The sequence below is a fragment of the Hydra vulgaris genome, chromosome 09, assembly GCF_038396675.1.
Source record: "Hydra vulgaris chromosome 09, alternate assembly HydraT2T_AEP".
NCBI classification, from domain to species: domain Eukaryota; kingdom Metazoa; phylum Cnidaria; class Hydrozoa; order Anthoathecata; family Hydridae; genus Hydra; species Hydra vulgaris.
This window is the reverse complement of record NC_088928.1, coordinates 56,021,449-56,041,265: the sequence shown is the minus strand read 5'-3', so window position 1 is coordinate 56,041,265 and position 19,817 is coordinate 56,021,449. Positions and strand designations below refer to the sequence as shown.

The following is a 19,817-nucleotide window of genomic DNA, read 5'->3' as shown; positions in this document are numbered from 1 at the left end:
ATATATATATATACATATATATATATATACATATATATATATATACATATATATATATATACATATATATATATATATACATATATATATATATACATATATATATATATACATATATATATATATACATATATATATATATACATATATATATATGTACATATATATATATATACATATATACAGCGCCGTGCTGTAACTTTTAGGGGCCCTGTGCAGAAACTAAAAAAAAAAATTTTCTTTTAATTCGTAGTAATTTATGGTATTGGAGAAGTTTTTCTAATTTGTTTAATAGGGGGCCCAGTGCGATTGCACTTGTTGCACTTGTGATAGTACGGCGCTGCATATATATATATATATATATATACATATGTATATATATATATACATACATATGTGTATATATATATATATATATATATATATATATATATATATATATATACACAAGACCCTCGAATATTTAATGGGTCCCTAATATTTTCAACAACAAAATTTTTCAAAAATATGTCAACCTGGTACTCAAATGAAGCGAAATTATATAAAAATTTCAAAAATAATATAGATTTCAAATATAAAATTGTTATTTTTGGTGTTATTACATGAAAAATTACCTTTTTAAACAAAAAACAAAAAAATGCATTTTTTATGTATTTTTATGACAATTTTGATAAGTTTAAATTTTTCCAAATTAAATATTATTTTTTAAATTTTTATATAATTTTGCTTCATTTGAGTACCAGGTTGACATACTTTTAAAAAACTTTTTTTTGAAAATATTATGGCAATTCCGCGAGAGTGGCGGATGTACATTTGAAACTCTTTAAATTATTAAAAATGAACCAAAAACGGAAATGACTTGAATTTTTTCAGATATACAGAAATACTATCATATAATTTAGTATGTAAAAGTTACAGCATTAAAGTCTTCAACTTTTTTCAAAAATTAACTCTAAGTAGCATGACGGTCGTAGCGCTTACTTTCTACCACTTCTGAACAAAACAACTTTGTCAGACTTAATGCAGCAAAAGGCATGGCTAAAAAAAAAATCATTTGATCTGTTAGCACATATTAATGTTACTATATGCTGAGTTTCGTAGTTTTTACTTGAAGTTTTACAAACATTTTTGTGTTTTTTTTTGCCGTGATGCTTGTAACTGTGGTGGTTGTAACGAAAAATCCAATACTTAAAAACAACAAATATAACAACACAATCAATGATGTAAGAAAAAAAGCATAAGTAATTATTAGCAGCCATGTATATTATGTTAAAAAAAATGCAGTATAACATTATCAAAGTTTTCAATTATGAATATACGGTAGAATTTTTAACATTACACAACAGGACTGTAAATAAGCATCAAAACATGTTTATACTACCCTTACAACTTTAAAACCATGCTATGGTAAGATAAAATGATTTTTGGTAAGATAAAATGATTTTTTTGCTTAAAAGTATTTTAAAATAGCTTAAAAAAAGAGTTTTGGAGTTTAGTATGTGTTTTCATAACTTTTTTTTTTTTTCCCTCTTTCTCGTGGAATTGCCCATATATATATATATATATATATATATATATATATATATATATATATATATATATATATATATATATATATATTATAGTATGTCACTTAAAATAAAAATAAGCAATGAAACTTCTAGCATCAATATTATAGTACCAATATTTATAATACATAAAAACTCAAAAAAAAAATTTGAAAATTTTTTTTTTTACTTACCAAGGAAATCATTTTTTTAGGAAAATGTTAGATTGTAAAAATTCACAAATTTAAAATAGTCATATCTCAGTGAGTTTAGTTCAATTTTGATGTTCTCTGTGTCTAACAAATAATTAAATAATGGTAACATGATTGACATTGAAAAATTAAGATTATATCAGGGCTGATGACGATCAGGTGGTCATATGTCCCCTCCAACTTTGAAAACCGCATTGTCGGCCTTGTATATTTAGAAATGCAAAGTTCTGAAAAGTTGTAGGTTATTTTTAAATAGTTATTTTCTACGTTTGTTGCATTGTATAGAAGTGTACATTATTGCCTATGTTTAATACATTAGTACAAAAGTGTGTTTTGCGTACAATGTACATAATGCACACTTCTGTATTAATGTACTCTTCTGTATGTACTCTGTAAAGAATACAATACATCATATTCTGAAATATTTTTGTATTTAAACATATGTTTTCATTTATTTATACTAGCAATCAATAAAACCAGAAATTACTTCTGTACAGTGTATTCATGTATGAGGTACATAAATACACTGTACAGAAGTAATTTGTTTCCGGTTTTATTGATTGCTAGTATAAATAAATGAAAACGTAATTTTTATATACAAAAATATTTCAGAATATGATGTACTGTATTCTTTACAGAGTACATACAGAAGAGACATCTGACATTTTCCTAAAAAAACGAGTACAAAAGTACTTTACTTCCAGTTTGGTCGATTTCCAGTTTTGTTAATTGCTAGTATTTAATAACAGAAAGAATGATTACTTCTAAAATTACTAGATTCAATTTTATGAAAAAAGGATCAAAGTTCTCACTGTATTTGGGGGAAGTAATGATCTTAATCCTTCAGAAGTGCCTACAATTAGAGATAACCTGAGGAAAGGTCTTTTAATACAAGAATGTTTACTCATTGAAAAAAGTGTTGACAAGTATGTAATTAAAAGTCACATTTAAAGATTGCAGAAATATTGTTTATATTTACTTGTATTCACTAAGCCAAACCTTTTATTATTTTTTTTATTTTTAAGGAGGCTGGTTTCTGTAGGAGAACTTAGTGAACAATTAACAGACTTGGTTTTTCAGCAGTGGGCAAGATCGAATGCTCTTTTCAAGTTTCCTATGGTAATAAACAAGATATCATTGGTACAGAAAATAGAATTAGCCTGGAATAAGTTTATTGGTATTTCTAGAGGAAAAGCAGCCCAAAAAATTGTTTCTACCTGGGTTTGTTGAGTCTTTCATAAGTAAAGATAATTCAAATAGAATAGAAATGGATGATGAACCTGCTTCAACTGATAACTGGAAACTAAATTTTATGTCTGTTAGTAATAGTGCTGAAGGTTCTTTGAGATTTTCACCAGCTGCAACATCAGTAGTAGTTTCAGTTTTTTTATCAAGACCTTATTCTGGGTAACTTTTTAACACCTAAAATGTCCTATTTGGCTGTAGATCCTAAGAAAGTTGTTAGAGCTAGGAAAGCAGTAATGATATCTGAAGAAATGAAGATTCAAGTACAACCTATCAAAGGTATATTTGCTGATGACAGAAAGATTTTACCAGAGTTTTAAAGCACAACCCTGTAACAAAACGATTTCATCAAAGGGTTGTGACATCAGTGTTACTGTGACAGAAGTAACATCAGTGTTACTTTTGAATCTGATAGTCACTATATTACACATTTTACACCCATGAAGGCAATACCTCCCAATTAGCCTGTTAAACGAGCAGCTATTGGACTATTTAATTGGATGGTTTCTTGGAGAGTACATAAAACTCTTGAAGTAATAGGAGGAGTTTCAACAAACACTGTAACTGGTTTAGAGAAAGATGGAGGTTCGTTGACAAATCTTGAACAATTGTTGGGTAGAAAGTGTTTTTGGTCTATTTGTATACTACATTGCTATGAGCTTCTTTTGAGGAACATTATTGTCACTCTATATGGACCCACCAATTCAAATGTTGGTTTCTGGACCAATATGAATAGTATGGAAAGGCTTGATATATTTGAACTTATTATGCAGTTGGTATCATTAATCCAGATCCCTAAAAAAATTCTAAGTTCAATGTCAACAGATTTAACTCTATGCTATAAGCTGATTACATGTTTGACTACAGGCAAGATGGACCCAAATCCTAAAAAGGCTAAGTATGGCAATCTTTCCCATAGCAGATGGCTTACTACTGGAGAAGCTATTATTTTTATCTATATGAGTGACCATGGCTTTACTGATGATGTGCTAAGAAGATTTCACCTAAAGTTAAAATGGGTAGTTCAAGTATATTTTCACATGTGGTATAAAATCAAAGTGAAACACAAAAGATCTTGACAATTTCTTAGAGACACCTTTTGAAGTACCTTACTTTCCCCTACACACATAGTCTTATGAAAGAGCAATAAAAGAGGTGACAGATGCATCTGCATCTGTTTGTGGATTTGAGAGAAGAGATGGATTTGTAACTTTGCCAAACAAATAGTTAATCTTAATGCCATTTGTTTTTTTCTTTTTCATATCTGTTTAGACACAAATAACATAAAAATCAAACTAAAATTTAATTAGTTTTAAGATCTCAATTTTACGATTTGATATCTTAAAAACAAACAAACTCCCTGGTAGGTAAGAATTTTTTTTTTCTCAACTTTTTTTATTATTACTTAATATTACTTGAAATTTAAAAAAAAAGAAAAGAAAGTCTGGTAACAGGCACCCGGGCTCCCAGTCATCGTCAGCCTTAGTTTAATCTTGGTTTTTTGACGCCAATCATTTTACCAGTTTTTTTCATACATTAAAATTGGACGGAAATTCACTGAGATATAATTTTTTTTAATTCAGAAATTTTATGATCTGATATACGGAATTTTTACGATTTTACAATGACAAAAAAACCAGTTCCCCGTAAGTAAAAAAAATTTTTTTCAAATTTTTTTTTTTTTGAATTTTTATTTATTATATATATTGGCACTAAATATTGATGCTAGAAGTTTCTTTGCTCATTTTTGTTGTAAGTGACGTACCCTAACAGTGATGAACCCAGAGTTTATTTGGGGGTACCGCTTTTTTGCGTTGACAGGGAGGCAAGGGGGTAAAGGGGGAAGGAAGGTAGTGAAGGGGGAAGGAAGGTAGTGAAGGGAAGGTTAAACTTAATTATTTATTTTTTATTTATTAAACTTTATCATTCCAATTATTTAACTTTGATTCTGATAAATATTAACAGTTCTGTTCATCTAACTTTTACTGAAGGTTAATAATTTTTACAGTACTTTATGGCACCTTTAAAAGATATAATAATTATGTTTAAAAGATATAATATCTACTGTAAATTTAGTAATTAAAAATATATACAATTAAAAAAATGCGTTCATTAAGTTGCATTTGCTAGGGATTTTTTAAACATAACGATATAACAGGATAGAAATAATAAACTATGATAGAGATTTGTTAGGTTATCTTTAACATAATCAGATAACTTAACAGGATAGAAATCTTGGCCTTGGGGAGGAGAATTTTTTATATAAAATTCTCCTCCCCAAGGCCAAGAAGGACACCACAGATGAGAAGGCTACTTGTGGTTATAACCCTCTCTCAACTCTCTAACTCCGAAACACGAACCTTGATGAACAAGGCCGCTGCTAACCTATCCACTAATGGTATACACTTATCGGAGAAACAAGTTGAGCGCGGTACTGCCAGGGACATGGCGGGAATCGAACTCAGAACCTCTCACTTATGAAGCGAGCGCTCAATGTGGCGGGAATCGAACTCAAATCAGGACGTCGAACTCAAACAATGTGGCGGAAATCGAACTTGGAACCTTTCACTTATGAAGAGAGCGCTCTACCACTACACCACTACCGCATTTATTTTATTATGTAAAAAAAAGTGTTATATTTTATACAAAAATTGTTTTTTTTTTTTTAATTTTACAATTCAATACAGCAAACACTGGAATATCTGTATTTGTCCACTAATTTCTCCCATGTGCTTTAATAAAATGTTTCAGAACAAGAAGAACTATTTGCATAAGTCTGTCTAAATTGCATGGCTGCAACATATTTTGCTGCTTGGTTGCTACTGGACCAAGTACAGAAAAGCCTTTTTCTATGTTAGCAGTTCTAGGTGTAATTAGAAGAGAAAATTTAAACAAAGTGAGTAGCTCTGGATATTCCAATTGTTCTTTCATTATCACATTCCATTATTTGTGATTTATTAATCAACGGTTCTTCAGTATTTGTTTCCTGCTTAAACGAGGAGGACTGAGATTCTCCGTAAAAATCCACCAGCGCATGAATACACTTGGTTCTTTTCTTGAAATGCCAGAATCACAGGATCATTTAATGAAAATGCTGAATCAAGTTCTCAGGAAAATCCTCCAAGAAGGGGACTTTAATTTCACGTTGAATTTTTTTGAATTTTTCTTTAATGTTACCTGCAGCAGTTGTTTCCAGCAAGCTGTTTCTTCGTAGCCTATGAGCCAATTCCATGCTTTCTCTTGAAATATTTAACAAAGTATTTGAGAGCTTTCTAAACGAAGAGTTGTCGCTTACTTTAAGCTTATTGATTGATTTTTTTAGATATTTAAATTTACTTCCAATATCTGCATATTATAAACTTTGTCTTTGAAAAAACTAAGAAAACCTGTTTATGTACGATAACAAATCGACCAGAAGAAGTAAGAACAGTGTGGTATCTGGATTTAACAATTTGTCTCTCAACCTCTTCACCTCTTGATCAGCTCCTTTGTTGAGGATGGTATCTAATGCATCAACAAAAGACAAATATCTTGATACTAATCTTTTAGACCCTTTGCCATGTGACAACCATCTTGTTGTAGCAGTCTTAAGTAGCTTGCATCTTTTTTTACTAAGGCCTCTTGAACTTCTCCAAATATAACATTTTTTATGGAAGAGTATTTGAGCATTTTCCATGATGACAGAAGAAGACTATCAACATTGTGAAGGATTTTAAACTTGGGCAGAAGATGCACAAACACTAAGGCTAGTTTATGATTATGGCAATTTATATACTTAGTATGCAGAACTATATATCTAAATCTCCTTTGCAACCCTGTGCATTTGCCGCTCATGGTGTTTGTTCCATCTATTCCATCTGTTAAACCGCATATATTTAATATCGAATCCTTTAGTTATCGTTACAGTTACATTTGCTACAATTACCCTCCACCATACCTAAGAATTCTTCTGTAACATTGTGGTTGTCTGAGTTTACGTAACAAACAAATATTTGTTTGTTGCGTAAATATATGGTAGTTTCGCATGGTCAGAAATGTCGATTATTTCATCTGCCATTAAGCTAAAATCTGAAGCAGCAAGTAGACAATTTTTACTCGTTAAAATACTTTTAAAATGTATCCACGGTTTTTTTTTATGAGTACATTGCGCGACTACTTGCATCATTCAGATATTTTTTAATATCTGCGTCTGGCAAATCTTTTAAGAATTCGACTGTATTGGTAAAATTCTTTCCCACAGCCCATTTCTTTTCAGCAAGGTAATACGTTGTTTTCATAAATTTTGTAATTACATTTTTATTTCTTTTTATCAATCGCTTGACATAATACAAACAGTTGTTTGGCGGCTCCTGCCGCCAAACAACTGTTAGTAAATCCTTCCTTTAACTAACATCTTTTTAATTTCATTTCGCTTGGCAATTGCATTTTGGTATTTTATAGATTGTTCATGTCTTTCAAACCTTCTGGTTGGATGTTTATAGAGCTTCACAGCTTCTTTCATCCAGTGTTTGCTTTCTTTACTATACTCCAAACAAATTTTACACAACCAACCTTGTTTTGTTGCCAAATAATTGGCAAATCCAAATTTGGTTTCCCATTTTGCTTGGATTTAATGTTCAACAAGATAAAGTGTTTGGAAACTTTTAGAGATATCATCTATTCTGGATTGTCTCTAAGTTTTTAACAGTTGCTCCTCCATGTTAGACAAAGACTCTTCAGATTTTTTAATTTCTTCTCTCAGTTTAGTTGTTGATTTGTTACTATTTGCTATTTGTTGTTGTTCTGCATTATTAGCATTTTTATTTATACTCTTTTCGGACAATACAAAAAAAGATTTAACAAAAAATTGTAGCGAAATCAAAAATCATCTTTTAAATCATTTTTGTAGTGTATAAAGAAATAAACAGAAAAATATAGATGATTTTTTCTTTGTTTATTCAAACATAATTTATTTTTAAATGCGTAAAGAGTTTTAAAGAATTTCAAATGAATACTTAACTTGAATTTTAAAATGAAAACATTACTCTGAATGAATATTTTTAAAGTTGTAAAATCGTCTTAAAATTTATTTTTGTATTAAGTTTTAATTCATTTTTTTACAACATTTTATTTAACTTGCTTTCTTGTTGGTTTTTTTGTTGGGCAACTAAGTACAACTCATTCCTATTGGCACCCAACATTTTCAGTCATTGACTTTAATGGATATTTCAGGTTGTGTACATACACAAAGTACTTGGGTCCCGTGAAATATTTTATTTTTTACTTTTTAGTCCATTTTTAAAATGTTGTTTTTAAAAAGTTTTTTCATATTTTTTATTTTATTCTAACATCCCAACAATAGTTTTAAACATTAAACAATATACACAATAGTTTAGTAATAGTTTTAAACATTAAACGATTTACACCAAATAACTTCTTTTTGATTCATTGAAGAAAAAATGAACTAGCTTAAGGAAACAGAAAATTAGTTATTTACTACAGCATTTAAAATCGAAACATTTTAATTCTATTTTTAATAAAAATGTAAAAGCAAAAAAATACGTAAAAAAATATTCTTTTGGTGCATTTTTTTGGGCGCCCAAATTGCTCCAGCGGTATTAAACAGGTCTGGGTTCATCCCTGCCTTTTATATATATATATATATATATATATATATATATATATATATATATATATATATATATATATATATATATATATATATACTCTAGCATTCTTGCAAGAGTAATTTTTAAGTTTTTACCATAAAATGTTTTAGGTTGTTGTTTTTTTAAATTATTTTAAAGACCGGAAAGAATTTAAAAGCTTTTTTTAAAAAGTTTATTTTTTATTTTTGATAGACTGTTTGCCCTAACCAAACCCTCAGTTGATGTAGCGGCACTCTGTTGCGAGTCAGGCTATAAGATAGTCGATGTAACAGCACTTCCTTGTGGCAGCAGGCTATAAGATAGTTGATGTAGCAACACTCCGCCCATGTTTTACAGTAAAAAAATAAAATAAAAACATTCAGAATGTTCTTAAAAACATTGCATTCTTTTAATTTGCGTTTTTGTAGTTTTTTAATCTTAATTAGTTTCCACAATTAAATTTGTATCGCAACTAGTTTTAAAATTAATGCGTTTTGTTATAATCTAACCTTAATTTTGTCCATTTAAATACCACAAACAAGCAAAGAGCTGTTTTTTAACACAAACTGTATATTTAAGCCCTTTACTATATATATATATATATATATATATATATATATATATATATATATATATATATATATATATATATATATATATATATATATATATATATATATATATATATATATATATATATATATATATATATATAAAGTACTGGTCAAAATTATAGCACAACCTATTAAATTGAATTGTCATGTAAAATTTTTGTATGCATTAATCATATTGTTGAGAGGTACTGTATTTTTGAAATGTGTTTACACTAGTCATTTAAAATGTGGACATTAAATTAAAAACTTTGTTCATTATTCATCTTAGAAATGAACAATTTTACAAACATATACAAAAAATGTTGGTCAAGTTTATAGCACACTCATATTCATACGTAATTTTGACAGTTTGAATAGTTAAATGCATTGATGCATTGTTGTGTATGATATTTTATTTATCTACTAGCGTCATAGTTAATTATTTAAATGTAATCATTTTTCAAATTTATTTCAGGAATTTTAAAGTTAAAATAAAATTTATGTAACGGGTTGCAAAGCATTGAGCTCTGAGTGACGACAATTTGTTAAAAACTTAATTCAACAGCAGTTTAATATTGCTGGTATTGCTAAATGTTCATTGTTGTTTGTTTAAAAAAAGGTTGAAAATTTACACACAAAAACGACATTGTTATCAAAATAAGGCTCAGAAAAAGAAGAGACTCACTTGGTGTAAAAAATGTTGATCGGACTTGAAATCAATGGCATCATGTGGTATTTAGCAAAGAATCACATTTTGAAGTCATAAATAAAAAGAATCGTAAGCTTGTATGTCGTCTTCCTAATGAAAAAGATTTACTATTTAATTTTACAACAAGAGAACAAGGTGGATGTGAAATTTTTTCTGTATGAGGATGTTTTTTTGCAAATGAAATAGGTTTATTGAAGTTTTACAAAGGTCATTTGAATGCTTCTTGTTATTTAGAAGTTATTGCTGAATTATCTGACTATATGGACACTCTTTTTAATTCTGAAGCTGAAGATTGTTATATTATGCAAAATAACGCACTGTGTCACAAAGCAAAAAAAAGCTCTGGAATGATTTGCAACAAAGAAAATTTGGCTCCTAAAATGGCCACCCACTTCACTAGATGCAAATCCAATCAAAGATCTTTGGTCAATTATTGACCAAAAACTTGAAAATTACAACACCAGCAACACAAATGACCTAAGGGATGCAAATCAAGACATTTGGGACAATCTTTGCATTAAATTGGTAAATTCTATTTCAGATCGTATTTCTCAAATATTTAGAGCTAAATCTAACATTTCTATTTTTTTAGCCTATTTTTTTCAACGTTTTTATCATTCAATTTTTATTTTACATTAGTGCTATAATTTTGACCAGTACTTTATATATATACATAAATCTAGCTTTTATCTGTATATGTACTTTTACTAATGTGTAGTACCTCCTCTTCCTCATAAAAGCAAGTTAATCTAAAGATGCTCAGAGCAAATTCAATAACAACACAGATTGATAATTCTAAGACTTTGATGGTAAAATCCATTCTGATAAAAAAGATATACTTTACAGAGCAGTCAAGATCTTTCTACAACAAAATGGTCAAAATCTTTCTAAAACAAATCAATCAGAATTTAATTTTAGTTACAGTATTCCTTTTGTCTGACACCATCTTCATCACATCCATCATAAAACCTGACACATTGAGGGTGATACTCCCATGTCACCATAGCTATCACAAGGTCCATTATTCTCAGATTACTAAATCTCTTTTGGAAAATCTTTATTTCATTAGATATTTAGAAATCATTAAAAGTCTAACATTCCATCTCTATTATTACCACTTTCAAAGATAAAACAGCAATTTTTAAAGAAAATTTCCTCAATTCATCTTTTGAATCTAATGGTTACACTCTTCCTGTCATCCCAAAGAAACTTGTCTATTGTCTATCTAATTGTTAGAAATCTACTAAATCTATTGTTAGATATCAGCTTCAGACAACATTCCTGTTAATTACTTAACTGAACAACAAGTGCTTAACTGAATCAAGTTTTGCCACTTGCTGGAAAATAGCAGCTGTGGTTTCACTTGCTGGAAAATAGCAGCTGTGGTTTCACTTGCTGGAAAATAGCAGCTGTGGTTTCAATTTTTGAAAACTTTAAAGGTTGCTCTGATTCCTTTAACTATTGTGAAATTTTCTCTACTTATTTTGCTATTCTAACTAGTATTCTTGCTATTATTAGCAAGTTTTAATCTTTGTTTGACAAACTTTGAACATCTTAAGTTTAGCAACTACTAAAAATCAATATAGTTTTTTAAAACTTCATCCAAAGAACTGATGTTCGAAGATAAAAACTAGACAAAAAAGAATTTCTGGAGCACTTAGTAACAGTCACAGTAAAAGGATAAGACTTAAATGACAAGTAACTAAAGAATGAATTTAAGTAGGTGGCACAAAAGAACCTAGCTCTTTAGAGCAGCGCCCATTATAGTTTTTATAGAAAAGAGAAAGAGGAGCAACATTATGACAATGGTTAAAGGTTGGCAACAAGAGCAGGTCCAACTATGTTTACAATGCGTTTTTGCACCTTTTCTAAAAGAAAAAGGTATGTTTCGAAGATCCAATCCAGATATGGCAACAGTATTCCATACAAGAACAGATTAGAGATGAGAAATTTGTTTATCAAAGACTCAAAGATAACAGAATAAGACAGATAACAGACTAATAACAGAAAGAAGACAGATAACAGACTAATAACAGAAAGAAGACAGATCAAACAATAATTGGAGGGGTCAGAATGTTCACCAGAATTTTTGAAAATTGGAACAACAGTTGTCATTTTCCAGCAGGCAGGAAAACAAGTCTCAGTCAAGCACTTATTGAATAGTTTGGAGAGAATTGTAGAGAGTTCTGGAGAATAACTTTTAAAGACTAATGCAGAAATGTTGTCTGGACCAAAAGCCATAGAAGAGTTTAATTAAGATATGACTTGAGCAATGGAAGCTGTGATTTGAATGTCTAGCAATGGGTTAACCTGTTTAATTTGAATGGAAGGAAGAAAATGTCCATACAATTTAATAATAATAAAAGTAATTCAAATTCGTTAAGTCGAATTAGAAGAAAGGTTCTTTGTAAATAGTTCTGTAGTTACATCTTTGGAAGATGTAATAAGATCAGTCCCATATATGAAAGATGGAAGTTTAGACCTACCCTTGTTAATGGCACTGTTGAAGATATTCTAAAAGTCTCTAAAGCCTCACTTCTGAGTAAATTTTGGTAAGGAAAGATTCAATAATCTTAAAGATGTTACCTGACACCGACCTTCTACATAAGGTCGCTTCTTACGCCACAAGAAGTGACCTTATGAAGAAGACCAGCGTGCCGGACTTTATCAAAGGCTTTAGAAATGTCAAGAGCAATAGTCCTAACCTCCCCATATCAATGCATGATAAAACCTGTCGCTTGTTACCATTAACAATTCAGCATTAGAATGAAAAGATTGAAATCCATAATGATGAACAGAAAGTAAGTTATTAGATTCAAGATAAGAGATTAAGTGTTTGAAAATATGGATAACAAATGCCATTTTCCAGCAGGCTGGAAAATGAGACTGATCAGTACTTGTTAAATAATTTTAAAAGTATAGATGACAGCTCCAAAGTACACTTCTGCAAGACTATAACAAGTATGTTGTCCACAATTAAAGAAATGCAACAAAAGAAAGATAACTACGAAATTTTAGAGTTACGTCAAAAATTTTAGAGTTACGTCAAAAATTTTAGAGTTACGTCAAAAATTTTAGAGTTCTGTCATATCTACATTTTGTTATAAATAATAAATATTAAAAACTGATTTTTAAATTAAAACTAGTTAATTTTAGTAAAAATAATGGTTATGATTGGAAATTGCAGCAGTACAATCAGAGGAAACCTTGGAGAAGAGTGAGGCTTGACTTAGAAAAGTCGAGAAGAAATAAAAGATTTTATACCAGCTTGATTCTCAAAGGTAATGCTAAGAAGTAATGCTAACTAATGCCAGCCTGAATCCAAGAAGTTATGTAAGAAACACATTTGTCAACAGGAATACGAAAGATTTCTACCCGAGGACTATCATGAAGAAAATCATGGAAAGAGTCCCAGTCAGCTTCAAGGTAGTTCTGAGAATGGCATGATGATGGGGGGATTCTGATGATGAAATAGAATGAGATAATAGTTTTAGAGAGGTCAAACTATGATCAGAAGCACCTAAGGGTGAATGTGGAGAAACTGAGCACTGATTAGGATCAGAAATAAGACATAAGTTGAGTAAGTATAGATTAGTAGAGAAAGTAAGTGATTCGGATCGTCTAGAAAGCAAGTTGGAAATTTGACTATTTGTGTTAGAGATTGAGGAAGGCAAAAGTTGTGGGCCTTAACACTTGCAGAGTCACTGATGCTAGAGCCAAACCATTCAGTGTGATGAGCATTAAAGTCACCAACAACAACGATATTGGTTGAAGGATAAAGAGAAAGGGGCAAAAAGGCATTAAAAAGAGTGCAGTCTTGAGATGAAGAAGAGCGATATAGAACAAAGAGAAAGGTGATAGAGTGAAGTGGTGCTAAATGAAAGCACATAAAAGGATAGTCTGTGGATTCAAACCTAGTTTCCTAAGAAATGGGTGAGTTCTTACAAATGAAAATGCCCAGGTTAAGCATATGACTACTGGAGTCTTTATGAATTAAAGGAATTCAACACTAAAATCACAAGTTGAGACAGCTAACCTTAAATTCTCACAAAGAGCAAGTTGGTCTGATAAACTTTGCAAAAGATAAGACTAAACAGAAGAAAACTTTGAAAACCACAAGTATTAGTGAATGATAGGTTTACAGAACTTGGTGATGAAGATGGTTTTTTGTGTTTTATAGTTTTTGAAACTTTAGTCATTTTTTAAATTGGTTAAAGACTTGACTCAAACCACTGGTACTACTAAGTACACTAACTAATTGTCCAAGCAATTGCTTCATTATTATTAATAAACTCTAAGCCGTAATAAAGAGCTCCAAATGTGGCCTCAATAATGCACATTAAAAGTACTAACAGGGACACCATCCATGCAAAACATGGCACTGTTAGTACTTTTATAATTTTCAGCTGTTGATGGAATCAACCTCTCTGAGAGCTACATGGAGTTTGAGAAACCTGACTACCAGCAGGCCTCAGAACCATAGAACTGAGTTTTAGAGCTCTGCCCTTGTTAGTAGATAATAGAATAAGTTAGAATAGAATAGAATGCGGTAGTGGTGTAGTGGTAGAGTGCTCGCTTCATAAGCAAGAGGTTCCGAGTTCGATCCCCACCATGTCCCTGGTAGTACGGCGCTCAACTTGTTTCTCTGCACAGCGGCCTTGTTTGTCAAGATTCGTGTTTCGGAGTTATAGAGTACAGAGAGGGTTATAACCACAATTAAGTAGGTTATAACCCTCCTCATCTGTAGTGGCCTTTTGGGCCTTGGGGAGGTGAAATAACAAAAAATAAATAATAATAAAAATAAAAAAAAAGTTGCCTACTCATTAAAACAGACAAAAGCAAAACCCATGCATTGAGTCAAGGAGATCCAGCATTCAACATCTTAAACTGGAAATAATGTTTTATAAATGCATCAATGCCAGCATAATAGATGTAGAAAACAAAAGTAAACTATTTAAAAGAATTTAGTAATAAATCAGTTTTAAAAAAATCCCTGAAAATAATCATTAGTAATTTTATCACAGTATAAAAAAATATGAACTTTTTTGCTGTCAAATTTCAATTTTTTTGCCAACATACTTCAAATTTCTTTGCCAATATACTCCAGTCTTAAAAAATGTCATAACCTTTTAATCGCTTAGAACAGTTAGTCAATCATGAATGTGTTATCGTTTCTGAGATAGCTTGGGCTTGCAGTGGCTGGTGAATAATTGTTTACCCAATTATTTCAATATTATTGATATTTTTATATTGATCGCAACACTCTTAAGTTATCTTCTTTTTCTTGGCTTATCATTCTTTACTTGGCTTATTATTCATTACTTGGCTTATCATTCACTACTTCTTATGGAGTATCTTATGTATTCTATCGATAAGCATGATAAAGAGAGGAGAGTTGTTAGTTTTGCTAACTTTGCAATGGATAGTATACATGGTTTAAATGGGTAGTAATACATGGTTTCCGTAATCAAAACTTTTATTTATCTAGTTTTTTCCTCGTAATTTTCTCACATCTTCTTTTCCTGCATCATACAATTTACAGTTGTGTAAGTTTTTTATCAACAGCTTTCTTATTCTATATCTCTCTTCTTTCTTGTTCTTTATCTCTTTTCTTTCTTGTTCTTTATCTCTCTTTTTTCTTGTTCATTATCTCTCTTCTTTCTTGTTCTTTATCTCTCTTTTTTCTTGTTCATTATCTCTCTTCTTTCTTGTTCTTTATCTCTCTTCTTTCTTTTTATTAAATTTCTACTGTCTCAATTTGTTCAATTTCAAATCAATATTTTTGTATATAAATTTAATACAAGTTTTAAATTTTAGCTGTTAACTTTTATCGTCTCATGGCATATAAGTTTAAGTCACAAGTTTAATAAGTATATAAGTGAAATATGTTATACATTATGTATGTATATAAATATGAGTATTTACAGTGTTCTTATATTTTTGTGATTGTTTTATTGTTATTTTTGTTATTTTTGATTTCATATTTGTTTTTATTAAGTTCAATGAATTGCTGCTTCGTGACCAAATAATGCGAATTCTTCAAGACAACCGAGAAACGTGTAAAAACTTTTTACAACTATCTATATCCCAGATTGATGATAATCTTTGTAAGTCAGTTCTTCGTCTTGAATGCATTATTGAAGTACTATCAGAATCTATAAGTTTCTCAGATGATATAAAACATCAAGAAATTAGCAGTATTGCTATTAAACTATTCTACTTGTTTGCTCAATTAGTTGATAATGATGTTAAAAAATCACCTCTTGCTATACAGTTTTTCTCTACTGCATTAGAGAATCTTGGAAAGGTAACTAAAAAGCTCACTTTTACTCTTTTGTTTAATAACGGTTTGTAGTTTATTTTTTTATTTATATAAATGTTCTTTTATTGATTTTTATTTAATTCGGACTGAAATGTTTTTATTTTCAGAGCTTTATTGCAAATAACCCAACTCAACAAGTTCCACTTCTTGATACTGTTTTAAAGAGACAAGAGTTAATTGTTTTTTTAGGCCATCATTTTAGTCCATTGTTAGATATTACCAACTTCACTGTTTTATATTCAAAACTTGCAAACCATTTGGATGCAAATTATTCAACAACAGTATTTGTTTTACTTTCAAAATTTGACATAAATGCGTGGTTAGACTGTTCTCCTCCAGATTCCGAAAAGTTAAAGATTGTTATGCTCATAATGATTGCATTAAAAAATCTTGGTTCTCAACCGAACAGCGAAGCAACCGTTGTTCTGGAAATTGTTCGTAAACAAATGTCAATTTTATTTTGTGATTTTAACAGTTATTACAGCAAAGTTCTTGTTGAGTTGTTAGATATCTCATCAAGTAGATCTATTTCCCCAGTCTTTTGGACTGATTTTGTTGCGGTTGTTCAAGATTCTATTGCAAAAAGAGATTTATCCATTACACAAGTTAATGAATCAGTGCATTTTTTAATTAGTTATTTCCAAAATAAGACTCATGAGGTTGTTTGTAATTTAGACAGTTTATACGAAAGTTGGAGTATTTATATAGAGTCCTTAAGTATACTTTTGAAAACTTTGGTTACAATGATAATAAAGTGTTCATTAGCAACAACTAGCAATAATTTAGAAAGGTTGATTAAAGATAATTGGGTTATTTGCTGTTCATTATACCAGCCTTGGCTAGTACCCCAGTCAAAAGGAAAGATTTGGTCTCTACTACGGACAGATTTAGTAGCTATGATGATCAGCTCATTCACTGAGTGTATAAATCTTTTAACTGTTCCTGCCAATAACGGATATTGTTCAGTCCTCAATTATTTATGGGATTTTTATTACCAGTCTATAGTGCCGGCTGTCACTGAAAAACAATCTTTAGATTTATTCCATAGTGTTTTTATTACGTTACCGTGGTCAAAAATGTATCCAAGTCTTGAAGAACTGAATCAAATTTTAGAGGTTTGTATTTATTTAAATTAAATATTACCACAATACTAGGAATATTAGTAACAATAAAAATGATTATGAAAATAATAATAATAGTTCGTTTATTTTTTAGTCGCATATAACTTACCCGGCTGTTTTTCCATTTTTTGTTGAATTGTTTTTCAATATTGATTTGGAAAATGTAGTTTGTAACTGTTCCTTAATTGAGAGTCCTAATATTCTCGGGCAATTTCATCAAGTTTTGTTAAACATATTTGTTGTTATGGCAACTAACCAAGAATTGAAATTTAGCTATAATAAATTAAAAGATGTTTTCTATAAGGCTAGAAGTTTATACTGGAATTTTATGGTACTTGAACAAACTGCACGGTCTTGCCAATGGTTTGCGGAGACAGCGGATTCATTTTCTGTTTTTAATCAAGAATCTTTAACCTGGAGTATGATTAGTATGCTTGAATTTGTATGCGGGTATCATGACGACGGCTCACAGCTTTTGAATGACGATTACATTATTGCAAAACGCGACATTTTTGTTCAAGTTGTTGTAACCCTTATTTCAAGATGTTCACTTACTGTTACACCGAAGACGGCAAATTACAGTTTTGTTATTAATCGACTCTTTTCTTTAATCGAATCAGTTTTAGTTTATAACAGTAGTGAAAGTGCACAAATGCAGGAGCTTGTTGTCCACTGTGTAACTGCTTTTAATTTACTCAACTCTATTTCTTCTTCGGAAATATTTACTGTTATAAAGGAAAATATACACAGTTACTTGCAAGGATCAAAAAGTCAACTACTTGTGTTGGCTTTTATATCTGCCGCTTCTCGATCAATCGCGTCTCTAGAACATTTAGTTTCTATACTAGAAATGTCGATAGAATGCTTTTTTTCAAGGCTTTGCGGCGAAGAAAGTCAAAATTCTTGGGTTCAGGTTTATCAAGCCTTTGTTATGCCGGAACTCAATAAAGAAGAATTTTTAAAAGAAGCACTGAATCAAAGTGCATATTTGACTTTATATACATTTAATCTTCATTTAATTCCACAAGCTCAATGTTTGGGAGAATACTTAATTATGTTGGCTAATACTATTCAATGGTGCAGTAAGCCATCAGCTCCAATTGATTACGAATCAAAGTTATTGTTGTTATGGTTACAAATATTCGATATTGTTAGGATACTAGATTTTCGCGATTTAAATAAAATTCAGCATCAACAACTTATTAAACATCTTAATTTCTTTAACATTTTTTGTCAATCAAAGAGCGAAGAAAAAATTTACTCCGGAATACTTGGATCATTAGGAGTTGGAAGAAAAAGTAATTTGAGTAAAGAGTACGATAGCTTTTTAAATGTATTTTTTAAATTTATTTAAATAAATATGTGTTAATATTATGATATTTGTAATTTGTTTTTATTTTATTAGATTTCGAATGAGTGCTAAAGCTGTTCATTTGTTCTTAATAAATAAAATGGTTCTATTTCAAAATGGTTCCGATTTAAAACAAGCTACGACCTCTCGCATTTCTCCAGATGCCGAAAAAGCACTTGCCTCGTTCTTTGGTAAGAAAATATTGTTTTTTGTTTATTGTTTAAAATTTTGTTTTTGTTTTATAAATTTTAGGTTGCATCTTTAATTCTTTAATCGTTTATATTTCAAATGCTTACAATTTATACCTTTTTTATTTCTAAAGGTTTACTGAAGAACAAAACCTATGAAGACTTTCAAGATCAAATTCAATGGATAGTTCAATTTATTTCTAACCAGTCAACGACTATTAAAGATGGATGTTCATTAGTTGCGTATTTATGTCAACAGTTTTTTAAAAAGTATAGCTACGTATCTGCTGCTATTACTTAGAAAAAAAGTCGAAAGTTCACAATTACATTTCAATTTTATAATCGACCAATGTATTCCAAGATAATCTTAGAATGCATCATAAGATAATAGTCTTAGAATACATTAACGTTTTGATTCTGTATTTTAAGTACTATTTTGTCAATATCATACTTTGGAAACATGAAACAAAGCGAAAGAAATATTAATCTGTGACCTAAAGGTTTTGTGTTTTAAAGCACTCACATGTGTTAAATGTTTTTCGTATTTCGGAAATAAAGTAGGAAGTTTCACACTTTATCAGGAAAGAATAAAACTTCGTCAACTTTGACAAACTAATTAAGTAACCTTAGTCATAAAGTCCTGTAAGATTCAATTAATAGACATTTAATAAAAATATGTAAGTTATCTATTTTTTGTTCTATTTTTTTACTAGGATTTACTTGTGACTTCATGAATGAATTTTGTTATGTTTATTTTTTTTTTTTAATGATTTTCTTTGTCAATTGAATATAAATAAAATTCGAAATTAATGTTCGAAGTTTATGCGTTAAAGTTTTTAAATAAAATTGTTTTTTAAACTAAAATTGTAGTTAAGAATTTTATTATATATGATATCTTTGTA

At 29.8% G+C, this 19,817-nt stretch overlaps 1 protein-coding gene across 1 annotated transcript in view; it reads left to right on the top strand.

Moving 5' to 3' along the window:
- Window positions 1–19,817, top strand: part of LOC101234965 (ectopic P granules protein 5 homolog) — a 135,642-nt gene extending 115,825 nt beyond the window's left edge. Inside the window, exons 30-34 of the mRNA XM_065806109.1 lie at window positions 15,932–16,240; window positions 16,363–17,370; window positions 17,471–18,690; window positions 18,782–18,918; window positions 19,050–19,817. Of these exons, the coding sequence (XP_065662181.1) occupies window positions 15,932–16,240; window positions 16,363–17,370; window positions 17,471–18,690; window positions 18,782–18,918; window positions 19,050–19,216 (2,841 nt within the window). The 3' untranslated portion in view covers window positions 19,217–19,817. The remainder of the gene's footprint in view (window positions 1–15,931; window positions 16,241–16,362; window positions 17,371–17,470; window positions 18,691–18,781; window positions 18,919–19,049) is intronic.